Source organism: Natator depressus, chromosome 4 (genome assembly GCF_965152275.1).
Source record: "Natator depressus isolate rNatDep1 chromosome 4, rNatDep2.hap1, whole genome shotgun sequence".
Taxonomy (NCBI): Eukaryota; Metazoa; Chordata; order Testudines; family Cheloniidae; genus Natator; species Natator depressus.
The window spans coordinates 71642893-71656836 of NC_134237.1; the positions used below are offsets into that span (position 1 = coordinate 71642893).

General features: G+C 41.6%; 1 protein-coding gene across 7 annotated transcripts in view; it reads left to right on the plus strand.

Annotated features, from left to right (window-relative positions):
• The window catches only part of GALNTL6 (polypeptide N-acetylgalactosaminyltransferase like 6), a 927841-nt gene that overhangs the window by 869025 nt on the left and 44872 nt on the right, over positions 1-13944 (plus strand). For all 7 annotated transcript variants that reach the window (XM_074951162.1, XM_074951163.1, XM_074951157.1 and 4 more), the window contains one exon: positions 3286-3507. In XM_074951162.1, the coding sequence (XP_074807263.1) occupies positions 3286-3507 (222 nt within the window). The remainder of the gene's footprint in view (positions 1-3285; positions 3508-13944) is intronic.

A 13944-nucleotide genomic window follows, 5' to 3' on the forward strand; every position in this document is an offset into this window, starting at 1 on the left:
GACAAATGCAAGACAATGCACATTGGAAGGAATAATTTGTACTACTCATACTGTTTACTGCAGGGGTGGGCAAACTTTTTGGCCTGAGGGCCACATTGGGGTTCCGAAACTGTATGGAGGGCCGGGTACGGAAGGCTGTGCCTCCCCAAACAGCCTGGCCCCCGCCCTCCTATCTGCCCCCTCCCACTTCCCGCCCCCTGACTTCCCCCCTCAGAACTCCAGACCCATCCAACCCCCGCTGCTCCTTGTCTCCTGACCATCCCCTCCCGGGACTCCCCACCCCTAACTGCCCCCCCAGGACCCCACCTCCTATCCAACCCTCCCTGCTCCGTGTCCCCTGACTGCCCTGCCCCCATCCACACCCCCACCTCCGACAGGCCCCCCAGGACTCCCACGCCTATCCAACCTCACCTGTTCCCCGTCCCCTGACTGCCCCCCCCCGAACCTCCGCCCCATCCAACCGCTCCCTGTCCCCTGACTGCACCCCAGGGCTCCCTGCTCCTTATCCAACCCCCCCACTCCCCACCCCCTTACCATGCCACTCAGATCAGCAGGACTGGCAGCCATGCTGCTGCGCTGCCCGGCAGGAGCTCGCGGCCCCGCTGCCCAGAGTGCTGGCAGCATGGCAAGCTGAGGCTGCAGGCAAAGGGGGGCAGCAGGGGAGGGGCCTGGGGCTGGCTAGCCTCCCGGGCCGGGAGCTCAAGGGCTGGGCAGGATGGTTCTGCAGGCCCTCATAGTTTGTCCACCTCTGGTTTACTGGGTTCTAACTCACTAACAAAGGAAAAGTCCTTGGTATCATAGGGAACAGCTGAATGAAGACTACTGCTCAACATGGAATGAGAGTCAGAAAAGCAAACAGAAGTTTAAGATGCAGAAAGAACAGGATGAAAAATAAGGTGCTCAATAGGCAAAAGACACACCCCTATGGAGTGTATTTAGGCCACTCAGCATCTCACAGAAAGTGTTCAACATCTCAGTGGTTTGGCCCACAACTTACCAGTCTTTGTCCATGGTTTTTATTATGTATTTTAGGATGCAAAGTTAGACCGCAAGTCTGTATAATGTGTAGCCATAATAGCATTTCTTTTCGCCCTTGTAGAACTGTAATAGGACATACTTAATCCCTTGCCTATCTAAGTGTACTGGAACCAGTGGTGTCATGCACCAAAATGATCAGAGGGCTTTATGAAATACCAAAAAAAAAAAAGATACAAACCACTCAAAAAATATTTAAAGTAGCATTTTAAGGTCTCTCACAAACCCATGCATGCTGCAGTGTCTGTGTACATTGAAGGGGTCACCCTCCACTCTGAATGTCCTGCTTTTTGACAGGCAAGAGAAAAATCTGGACTGAGCCTCATCACATGCAACTTTCCCTTGCCCCACACAGATGGGGGAGTCAGTTGCATAGGCAGTGGCATTCTAGCCCTGGTGAATTCACAATTGATTTCACAGTTGTGATCCATGCAGATGAAGGGGAGGGGAGTGGCAGGCTTGGACCAGGGAGTAGTTGGGGTACGGGTAGGTCCAGAGGGGCCACATCATCCTCTCACCAGCTCTGTGGAAACGATCCAAAAAAGGTAACGCAACCTAAACTTGGATGGCTTTTGTTGCGTCCCGAGAACCTCCCCACTTCGGCCCGTGGAGAGACGCATGCAGCCACGCTGCCGGCTCTGTCTGCTGCAGGCATGGCCTCCTGCAGCTCCCATTGGCTGTGGGAGAGGGACAGAGACACCATGATTAGTTGCCGGGCAGAGTCAGCCAGGGAGGCAGCATCACTTTTTTCCACAATGAATATAAACAAGTCAAAATACCGAACACAACTATCTGTCGCACCCCTTGCTGCAATCCTGAAGGTTTCAACTGCTCAGTCACTGAGGTCAAACATCAACAAACTGACAGAACTGAAGCATTGCCAGGTGTCTGGCAAACACTAAAAACTCTCTGGCAGGCGAAGAATTGTATAAAGTTGTAGGACAGTTTTATTATTTCTAAGAAATTTGAAATAAAACATACAATATAAATGTGTTTTTTTTCTGAACACCATCTTCAGTGACATTATTGGCCCGCTGGGAGGATTTGAGGACTGGCACTGGCCCTAAGGTAAATTGAGTTTGAGACCCCTGTTTTATGGGGATGCAACTCACTCAGAGACTTTAAGGCCAGAAGGGACCCTCATGATCATCTAGTCTGACCTCCTGCACATGGCAGGCCAATGAACCTCACCCACCCACTCCAGGTCCATAATCTCTGACTGAGTTACTGAAGTCCTCAAATCATGGTTCAAAGACTTCAAGTTACAGAGAATCCACCATTTACTCTATTTTAAACCTGCAAATGATCCATGCCTCATTCTGCAGAGGAAGATGAAAAACCCCAGGGTCTCTGCCAATCTGACCTGGGAGAAAATTTCCTCCAATCCCAAATATGGTGATCAGTTAGACCGTGAACATGTAGATGAGACTCACCAGCCAGACACCTGGGAAAGAATTCTCCGTAGTAATTCAGAGCTCTCCCCACCTGGTATCCCATCTCCAGTCGCTGGAGATATTTGCTAATAGCAATCTTCAGCCCCCTCCAAGCTACCTGAGCAAACACCCATGCAAGGAAAGGAAGTGGCTTCATTGCTCTGTTGACTATCCTAAGCTCATCCTTCTATGCAGCACTACTGGTTACAGGCATTAGTAGTTTACGTAATGTTGTGTATTCAGAATTCATCCTACCTTCTGAATATATTAATAATGCCCAGTTAGCTGTGTGTAACTAGAGAGCCTAAGCAGACTTGTTACTAAGCCAGTCTTTGCAGATATGTCACTCTGGCTTCTGAAAGATAGGGGACATTTTGGGGCCCTGAAGGAGATGCATTGTTCAAAAATTGGACTGTGTATAATATTTTACTATATGAAGCAAAACTCCAATTTCAAAATTCAACTGCATCAAAACTATGGAAAAACAACATTAGCAATCAAGTAAAAAAAATGGGAGCTTCACAGTGAGATTCCAGTTGAAATAATTAGCTGAATTTTTACTGTATCTGGTTAATTAAATCCCCATTCAGCAATTGCACTGAAGTATTAAAAAAACAAACTGCATGAAGCCATCCGTCTAATTAAATCATGCTCCTAACTGTGTTTAATTCCAAAGAGGTTTACCATTTATTTAATACACCACCATCCAAAACATGATAAGATTCCAAGTCAGGGTTGTTGTTTTTTTACTTCGTGTCAATTATATTATCTAGTCAAAGCATGGACAGGTTAATGACTCTTTCTTTCTGCTACACAGAACCTGAAGCGTGTGGCGGAGACATGGATGGATGAGTTTGCAGAGTACGTTTACCAGCGGCGGCCCGAGTACAGGCATCTCTCAACAGGCGATATCTCAGCCCAGAAGGAGCTACGCAAGCACCTTAAGTGCAAGGACTTCAAGTGGTTCATGGCTGCAGTGGCATGGGATGTCCCTAAATATTACCCTCCTGTGGAGCCCCCACCTGCTGCCTGGGGGGAGGTAAGGAATACCCAAGCTAGACCAAATTTAACAGCATGTTCCATCTTTATTGCAAAGCAATTTGGTAGATCACCGAATTTCAAATAAAGTTACTGAAACTTTTTACATTATAACAAAGCCCTTATGAAATGAGGTTTGACTCCTATTACTAGTGGTGTCATTAAGGGAGCTTGTAGTGATTGGCATGATCTATGAAACAGCCACTAAAATAAGAAACTGACATGTCTGATGTCTATGGCTGTTCCTGGTATAATCCCTTATAATCTTCTGTTCACCATGATGTGCATGCACAACAAGGACAGAAGGTTCAGAAAGAACACATAGTCATTACAGCATATTACAGGATGGCTTTCAGAATCTGATTTTTGACAAGGGAGGCCTGAGGTCAGTGCCACATTTTATATGTGTTATTACAAATTACATGCATAAATTAGGTATTCGTTAGGTACCTATCTAGTGTTTTGTCTGGTCAGATTTGCACATGCAAATGTAAATATGCAACAATGAGTGGGGGTCTTTTCCTAAAAAAATTGGCCCATCTTGCCTCATTCTATGTTCTGATTGCTAGTTGGCTTTGGTTAGTGGTATCACAGCTAGAGTTTAAACAAAAAGGAAATAAGGAGCCATACTTTAATATTATTACGCCATGCTGGGGTATGTGTTAGCAGGTTGCTGGGGCGCTTCTCAGATGCATTCTGCCTTCAGATTTATTCCTCTTAACATATTGGGGGAGCACACCAATAGCCTACTAATGCACACCTTGTGGTGACAGGTTGCTTTATGTATTAGAAATAAATTAATACACAAGGGCTGTAGAGAAGGAATATAATTTATATGTCTTGTTGGAAAAATTGCACTGGCCTTTTACATCTTCCACCTTAAAGGAGAGATGCAAAAGATTTTTTTTCTTTTTGATTATGATTTGTAAAGAAGGCTTGATTTTTTAACATATTTTTCTGTCTTTTTTTTTAAGAACTTTAGAAGTATCAGTAATGTCAATTCTAGTCTTCCCTGGTTTTGCTAGAGGACTTCTTGGGGCTCTCAGATTATAAGATTTTACACGTGAATTGAAGGAATGAAAGGGTTTAAATTGGAATAAATGTTTTTGGTGAAATCCCCTAAACCTCCAGGGGTCCCTGTTATGCCAGGATATTCTCCAGGAGGGGAGATCTAGCCAGTTTTTGGTCCCTTTCTCTTAAGAACATTTTAAAATAAACCAATTTTTTTACATATTGTAGCAGGATTTTTAAAATAACCTCTCAGATTACAGTCACTTGGGCCTTTGCACTCTTATTTTAGCCCCCAGCTACAGTACCTCAAAGTACTTGATGGTGCCAGTGCCTTGACATACGCAAACTCCTGACACGGTGAATTCCCTCATTTTTGTTTTTTCTCATTAACATTTTGTTTCATAAACTTCATTTGAACTGGTTATACCCAGAGGCAATAGAAAATTAATAGAAGAAGTCAGGAAAGACCAAAGTTCAGTAACTCCTCCATGTCCCTCCATCAAAACCCACACTCAGACACATCTCTGCAGCTGCAGGACTTTGAACATGTGATATATACCTACCTTGCTCTATTGTACAATCCTCACTCAATGCTCCAGAGAGGCAAAAAGGACCATATCCAGACCTGTGAGATTCAGATTTCCATGCTTTACCCAATTATTAATACACATTTTACATGATGCACTGTCTGGAGTGGCTCACGACTGTGCGTTCCAAGCTCAGGGCAGACTGTCAAAAAGCAGGGCAGACACCCTAAACTGGTGGTATGTTCTATCATTAGATTTCGCCAACCCAGTAATTAATGTCAACTCCTGAATCACTATAGCAGTCTTACCATGGAGTTACAGACAGACCCCTTGGGCTCGCTAGTCTATTTTGCCACCCAGGTAAGCTGGATTTAGTGATAAATGGTCACTTACATGAAAAATCATAAAATATTCTGGTTGCTCCCAGTCCCAGGAGACCAGTCACTTACCCCAGATCTTGGACCTTGGATCTCACAGCAAAGACCATGCTGTAGCCAATTCTAGAGTAAACTAACTAAGGATTTATTAACTAGGAAAAATAAATGAGAATTATTTATAGTTTACAGCAAGCAAATAAGTTTCAGTCTACATTTCAAAAGGTGACAGTTATAGTAATCTGTAAATTCTAAATGTCTTTCAGGGCTAACTTTTGCCAGGCAGCATGGGGATCTCTTTGCTTATGTTTAGGAATCTTTGCCCCTCAGAGTCCAGACAGCATGGAAGAAAGATTCAGTTTCTCCTGTCAGGGATTTTTATCCTCTCTGGTCCAGAGTCCAAAGTTATGGGCTGAGTTATGCATCCATCTCTCCTTCCTGGAAGGAGTTAGGAATGCAATCAACAAAGTCTCTGTCCTTTGATGCTACACAATACATCATTTGCCTTCAGCAGGCCATAGACAAACACTTTACCTTAATCAATGCTTCTTTTCCTGTTTGGTGAGTTAAAAAATTACAGAGGTTTATAGTGCAAACACTCAGTATAACTTTATACCACGGGCTGTAGAGATTATAAGTGAGATAAATATTTGCAGCAGTCTACTAGCATTTCATAAAATCTGAACACATCTTTATCAACTTAACATCTAATATCTATTTTGATAATACTAACACCCCGTAAGCAAGACTAGTTTCCTGCTATGCATTTGTGAGTATTCAGTGAGGGCCTCGGCATGAGCTGGCACCTGGTCTGATATGATATTAAGGTGTTTTTAAAATGAATTATGGGGACTGTGTATCTATTTTTTCCTATTAAAAATACCCCCAGACACCACAGAATGGAACTGAGACCCAAAGGCTCTCCCATTCCCCTAAAAATATGTTCCATCTGTAAACTAACCTGAGCTGAAGTTTTTTTCCTGCTACTCTATATTTTTTTGAGACTTTCCCATACCTGGAAAGTTTTAATTAATTTGTCAGCACATGCAGAGACTTTGAACAAACTTAAAGGCCAATGGCTGTTATAATTAGAAATTGAAGGAAGGAAAACAGATTGCTCCTTATTACTCTAGAAGAATCGAGCAGCCAGAAAAACTTCACTGGCTATGCATATCAAGAATCTTTTATGGGACATCTGTGCCAAGACGGACCTTCATTCACTGCCTTCTCCACTTGCACTTGGAAAAGATTTACATCTGCTTCCCTGTGCCAGTCTGAGACAAGGTAAACAATGAAGTCCTCAGACAATCTGTGGCTCCAGCATCTTAATACCTAACTAGTGAATGATGTGTGCAGCCTTCTTTTTGCAACTTCTCCCTTCTTTTTGCAAACACACCTGCTGGGAATTTGACTGGTAAATGTCTTGGCAAACTCTATTCATGATAGAAAAGACGTAAATTAAACAAACTCCTTTTCAGCCTTGATGTTGCCTGATCTTTGGGAATTAATTGTGCCACTGTCCTATGTAGCTGGAAGACTGTATGTGCTCCATCTGGTATTGTGCTCTGAAATGCATGCAAAATGGCAGTTGTATAATAGATGTGGGAGAGACTTAGTATATACTGAGTATATTACTATTAGTTTTGTATCTAGACAGGAGGGTAACACCATTTTTACTGCTACCATGGGAAAAATGCAAATTGAAACAGCTTAGTTTGATCCTTCTGATTATGTCCTGGATTGCCAAGTATGTGCTACCAGTTGAAGGGTATGTCTACTATCCATTAAATGATGCATAAACACTCCTTTCTGTTCAAAGAAATGTAATTTCATGCAGTGCTGGTACTTGAAGTCTTGTCCAGTGAAGTAAAAAATGGTGCTGGGGTGGATGAGATTTGTCATGAGAATGATTTAATAGTTTTAAAACTTAGATTCAAAGTACTTATGGTCCAATGTGTTTTTACAATCATTTCAAACTTTTAACATTGTCTGTGGGAACGTGTTTTTTAAAAGACGAAACATAAAATGGTGACCATGAGTAAATTGGTTCTGGACTTTGTGTCATGCTTTCAAGATCCTACAGGAAAATCATCCCTTTTCCTGATCCAAAACTTAAATGTTAAGGTTTGGCTCTGTTCTGCTATAGGGCTTGTTCAATATTCAGTAAGTCTGTCTGGCATTGCGCTCATGCTAAGTCATGGGGCCTGAACCCACTCCTCTCTGGCCCCCAGTGAGAATTCACGGATTTGATAGAACCACTTTACAACAGTGATGGGAAATCCCAGAACTGAAACACTGAAATTAAACCAAATAGCCTATATGAAAAAGCATCAAAGTTTTAGGACTGAGTAACTCTCTTCTCTCTGAAAGAGAAACAGATGTCTTTTTAGAAGTGTCCGCTTCATATCCTTAATGACTTTGAGTCAATCTCAGTCCATCAGTTTGTCATATTTATGTTGTACAAAAGCAATATAACATTCACCCAGCCCCATATTGCATACTGCACAGTTTCTGCACCACTCAAATTCTCTCATCAAGGTTAGTGTCAACCTGTGATCGACAGTCCCCTGCTTTCTCTATGTTTCATTCAGGCTGTGCTTGACTTCTTTTAACCTGGCCTTTTCCTTTTTTATGTTTCACACAAAGAACAGGACCTTTTAAGTTACTGCATATCAGTTAATATGAAAGGAGGCTCATTGCTTGGCATTCAGTCTGTAGATTCTGATGTCTGAAAGATTATCTAAGGACATATTGTGTAGTAAATAATAATAGTATTGTGTAGTAAATAATAAATCTAAGGACTAATAAGTGTAGTAAAGCCAGTGTAAGTACTGCTTACTTAAAAGGCAGAGGGTGAACAGAGGCATTCCCATTTTTGCACCCAAGTGAATGCTGCTCATGTTCTCTCTAGGAGATACAGCCACTATGGTATTCAGAGCACTAAACCACATTGTGTGAAAAGCATTCTGTAAATTGGTAGCAATTGGAAGCCTCTTATGATGCTGTATTGAATTGACGTGACCCTGACAACAGAGTCAGGGCATCATCTTTGCTATTCAAGGGCAATACATCATTTGGACAGATTATTAAACTGAGCAGTAGTTCTGACATGATTTGCCATTCATTTCATGTACTGGAGATAACTTAAACACCTCATTTGAGAACTCTGTTTCAGTCATTTCCTGAATCCTAGACATGCACTTGCAGTTATTAAATGTCATTAAACTGGTATTATTCCATAGTACCACATAAAGTTATTTTTAGATTAAGGTTACACATTCCGAAGAGTACTGATATTTATTTTGAAATTGATGTTTTTGTGACCTTCAGTGCACAAAACTGAGATCCAACTTGCCTTAGGGACTGCCTCTCCCTTTCTGACTCACCACAACACTTGCCTTCATCAGGAACACGTAAGCATCCTCGGTGAAATCATGGCTCCTCGGAAGTCACTGGGAACTTTGCCATTGACTTCAGTGAAGCCAGGAATTCACTCTGTCTCAAGTGAAACCCGTCAGAGCTGAAAGCTGAGCATTGCTTTCAATGCCTAAAAGGGATATTAGTTTAATAATATAGTTTTCTGTATTTTTAATTAATCAAAGGCAGGAATTGTCACTATGTTAGCACTGGAAGTTCTGTTTATCTCAGTGGCATCTTTTTTGACATAAATTAATGCAAATTTCCTCAAAGGGGAAAAAAAGTTCTCATGTTGTTTTTTAAACTAGATAAAGGAATTTAAGGTGTGACTACCGTGTCACTGTGCTGTCATTATATTTTTTTAAACATAAGAGACATTGACTTTTTGTACATTATCAATTCTAAATTTACCAAGTGTGGAGAAAGCATTTAAGAAAAGATTTTCAAACCGGCTTAGGGGATTTAGGAGCATAAATCCCATTGGCTTTCTATGTATTATGTGCTTCTAAATCCCTTAGTCACTTTTGAAAAAAAAATCTATCCCTTCGTTTTGGTCTTGTCGGGAAAATTTGGTGCCACGAGTAGTAGCAGCAGCAATTTGCATAATGTGCGACAGCTGTTGGCTGTCAACCTGTGTTTTGGAGCAACCTGGGTCTTCATGATGAGCAGTTACAGAAGATGCACTCTGTCTTGTAATGTCCCCAGTCAAACTGATCAGTTGTGCATTGTCACTCACCCCCTCCATGAACAACATCACATGAGTTATCTTCACAGCTAATCAATTAGCAAAAATATTCCAGAAATCTGCTTTCCATGTTTGGATGGTGTGGCAAATACGCAGTGGGCATGGCCTCTCTGCACTCCTGATCACTTTTTAAGTGTCTGCACTATGCAGTGGAACTCTGCAGTCTCATCGTTCTCCCCCGACTCTCAGTGCCTCAGCCCATTCTCCAAATAAGTTCCCCAACTCCAATTTAGAAGACTGTGCTGTTTTAAATTTCTGCATAGAATCCTGCATGCTACTTAGTTCATAGCTGCAGTTCAGTCCCAGGGATTCAGAGAACAGTGATTTCCGGTTTCTGTTCTCTTCTGATAGGGGCTGCTATCAGAGTGCACGAGCCATTTAAAACTCCCCTAAGCTTTGATGAATGTAAGGAGTGACAAAGAGAAACTACTCAACTAGGACCTGAGAGGACTGTGAATCATATCATGGCAGAGTACAGACAGGTGCCTGCAAAGAGGCAGAAAATGAAGCAGCCTCCTTTAGAGAAATGTTTTGTGAAAATTACAGTTAGAAAACATTGATGGTTTTCATGAAAGGGGTACACATTTTTAACATTAATCAAGATTTTGGTTTCCTTAATAACAAATCTTCTTGGAAAGAATTTGTTTTATAAAATAGCATTTTTGCAGATCAGCATGGTTGTAACTGGCACATCAAAATGTGCATAGTAAGAAAAATATGTATGTTTGCTTCCAGGCTCTGCCTCATCCACTCATTTCCAACCCATATATCACCACCCAAACCAGGATAAAAAGAGAAGTTCTTATTTAATCTTCAGCATAAGAAAGGGATTACAATATAAAGGGGAAAAAATCCTTTAAATGTCCTTAATATTGAACAGTCTTCTACAGAACTCATTTGGGCTTGTTCCAACAACCAGTGTGTAAATATGTCTTTAACTTTTACAACATATTTAGACATTTTTAGCAACCTAAAGTTTGTCAGCTAGATCTTTACGTATATTAACCATTCAAAGCCTTGACTAGCACAATGCTTACTTAAATCACAGGCTTCCACCAGTGCTTCAGATCCCATGAGTCAGCTTCCTCTACAAAGTGCAGGGTTTTTTATAAATATCTCTACCAAAGAGATTTGGTGGAAAGTGTAATTGTAATTCCTCCCACTGATTAAGAGAAATAGGAAAATACTTTAATTAAACATTCAAAACTCTAGATTGTAAAATTGAATATTCTAATATTTGATAAATAACCCAATACTAGTTCGTAGTTGAGTTGGCTGTTTTGATACTTTGTGCCAAAAATATTTTGTATTTACAATTCCCGCATTTTATGGAGGTGCCCAAGAAGCAGGAACATTTATCAGTTACGGTGGAGGATATTGTTTTTTGCATAGCTAACAGACTAATATCCCTAGCTTCAGACAGTCATGGTGCAGAAGATTAGCAAGGGATGATGTCCCGTCATCCTCACTTTTAAGGCCTGCCACGGCTTAAACGTCTTGCCTCTAAGGCCTTCCACAATCCCACTTTGGCCTATGTTTCAGATTCTGCTTCATGGCATGTCCCTCCTCCCATGATTCGCTCTATGTTCTGAATGACCTCACAATCCAGTGTGCCAAGACCCTTCTGTCTCAGCAAAATTCTTCCTAGGTATTGTCTATACTACAAAAGAGGTATCTTGTTTACATGTGTTAGCTAACAATTGTTAAAATCCTAGTGTAGACAAGGCAAGTTGTAGCTTTAACATGTTAGCCGGTCAAGGAAAACCGGACCCTCACTAGGCCCGTGAGGAGCCAGTGCCTGCTCTTCATGGCCTGGACACTTAGAGTATGTCTATATTGCAATGAAAAACCTGCCGCACCAAGTCTCAGGGCTCAGGTCAATTGACTCTGGCTTGAAGGGCTAAAATTGGAGTGTAGATATTTGGGCTTGGGCTGGAGCTCAAGCTTTGTGACTCTCTCCCTCCTTCCCCATGGGGTCTCAGAGCCCAAGCTCCAGCTCAAATGTCTACACTGCAGTTTTTAATCCCACCGCCAAAGCCCTGTGAGCCTGAGTCAGCTGACCCGGGCCAGCCACAGCCGTGCTGCAGGTCTTTTATTGCTTTGTAGATACACCCTTTAAGCACAAGGAGCTGGAGCCAACAGTAGCAAAAGTTCCTCTCCGTCAATACCTTCTTTTTCCCAAGTGCAGGAGCAGCAAAGAAAGGAGGGAGAGCCAGGGCCTGCCAGTCCCCTGACTCCTAGTATCCTCCCCTTCATTCCTCTACGATTGGGACCCTTTGTGGGACTTTGCTGCATGACTCTATTTAAGCCCTCCTGCACTCTTCACTAGTGTTTGTGTCTCAGCGTGCAGTGTGATGGTGTTTCAGAATCTTGATGCACATTAAGGCATAAATACAAAGTTTGCAGTGTTTTCTGAATGACAGCATTGTTTCCCACTACATCAAATTCTACCATGGAGGATTTTAAGGGCCAGATTTCTAAAGGGGCCTCAGTCAGGCATTCACTTTTCTGTCTGCATTTTTGCCCAGACAAAACCCTTGAGTGCTTACTTTTTTCTTTTTTTTTTTTTAGCATACTCAGCTGTGTGTGTACAGGTAACAGAAACTGGGGGTGAACAAATGCGCTTTGCATGTAACCATTCTATCTTTTGTACGTATGAGTATTAGAATCTGCCCCTGTGTATTAGAAGGCTGCTCAATAATTGCATGTGTACAAATGAGGAAAACTTTTTGAAAATTTAGACTTGCCTTTTTCAGTAGTTTTAACTCAAAGTCCAATAACTTAGAAATGCATATTAGCCTGTTATTGGAAATGGGAGTCTCAGATGCACGCTTCCTTAATCAAGAAAAAACAACAACAAGCCACACGCTGTCTGAGACTTCCTGCTTTCCTTACCCTGTTATGCAAAAGAATCTTGTAGGATTTGCAAGCAGCATGGTGCTGATTCTCTGTAGAATATTCCCTGTCGTTCTGAGGGCAGTTTGAACGGCTCCATTCAGTTTCTCACAATGGAAAAGGCCGCATAGGAGTACCACAAAGCAGGAGTATGAGCCCGATTTAAATGCTTTTATCATCAAACCCTTCTCTCCACCCCAAATAAAACAATGCTCTCTGACTGGAAGAGTAGATTGAGGCAAAGAAAGGATGAGATATGGCACTGGGACAGACACACACAACAATGCAGAGAACAGAGAAACAAATGCTGAAGAGTATTTCATTAGTAGAAAGAGGAGAGAGGGGAAACAGAGAGAACTGGGCAGATAGGAAGTGAGCTAAAGGAAACTTTAAAAATGAAAACTCTCTCCAGATAGATAGATGATTGAATCTATCCCTTAAATGTAGAAGAATAGGATAAGAAAATTCCCTCACCGGACAAAAATATGAAAGCCCTACTAATACCATAAGGCTTTAAAAGTGATTCATTGAAATAGTATTTATTTTACTGTTAACACTAGTTTCATAGCCTCTCTGTTTTAGTTGGTGTCTATGCTTTGAGTATATAACATGAAGAGCGACACATTAAGAAAACAGCTAATAGTTTTCCAGTAGGACAGGTACTCTTTATTTGAACTAAGTGAAATTAATCACATTAGAGGTGTCTGAATGAGGCCCTGGTGAGGTAACAGTCAAAACTGCATTTGAAATTGATCTTTAACTTCAGTTTTAAAACCTTGAAAATTTGAAATTAAAATGTTTCCCTGCTCTTGCTAGTTTGTGTTTTTCTAAAACATGTGAAATGAAGGCAGAGTTTTGACAACCTGGCTGACTACTTCAACTGCAGAACCCTTTTTCAGTTAACAAGCCTTCCGCTCAGTCTTACACAGTCTGTGTGAGGGATTGAGCGCTGAGATTCTTTGAGCTAAATAATCAAAGTTGCAAGTCAGGTCATTTTGCCCAGGCAATAGTGTGCATGCAATTCTCTGCAAATGTGGAAAAGTTGTTTTCATTTCTAAGTTTGCGAGAATCTCACAGTTGGTTTTTGAAGATGGATATATATATCTGAACATATCAGCACACACATTTCGTCTTTAATGGGAGAGATGAGTGCTCAGCGTCTTTGAAAAACAGGCTCTAATTCTGTATTGTAATTTCAAGGAAATTTGACATGCACTCCGTCTCCCATGCACTTAGCTTTAGCAGCATTTTTCATAAGTGGAAGTTATTTGTTTTTGTAAACTCCTTTTACAGTGGTTATTTCTGTGTGATTATTGAAGCTACCCTTTCCCATATGCTGCAGAATAATTTCCCTTTCTCCACAATTGCTACCTACCACCAGATGAAGCCAGACATATCAGTTACCAGGATTCTGACTGACTGACTAATGGCTAGCATTCTGTTGAGAACTCCTGATCCCAGCTGGGGTG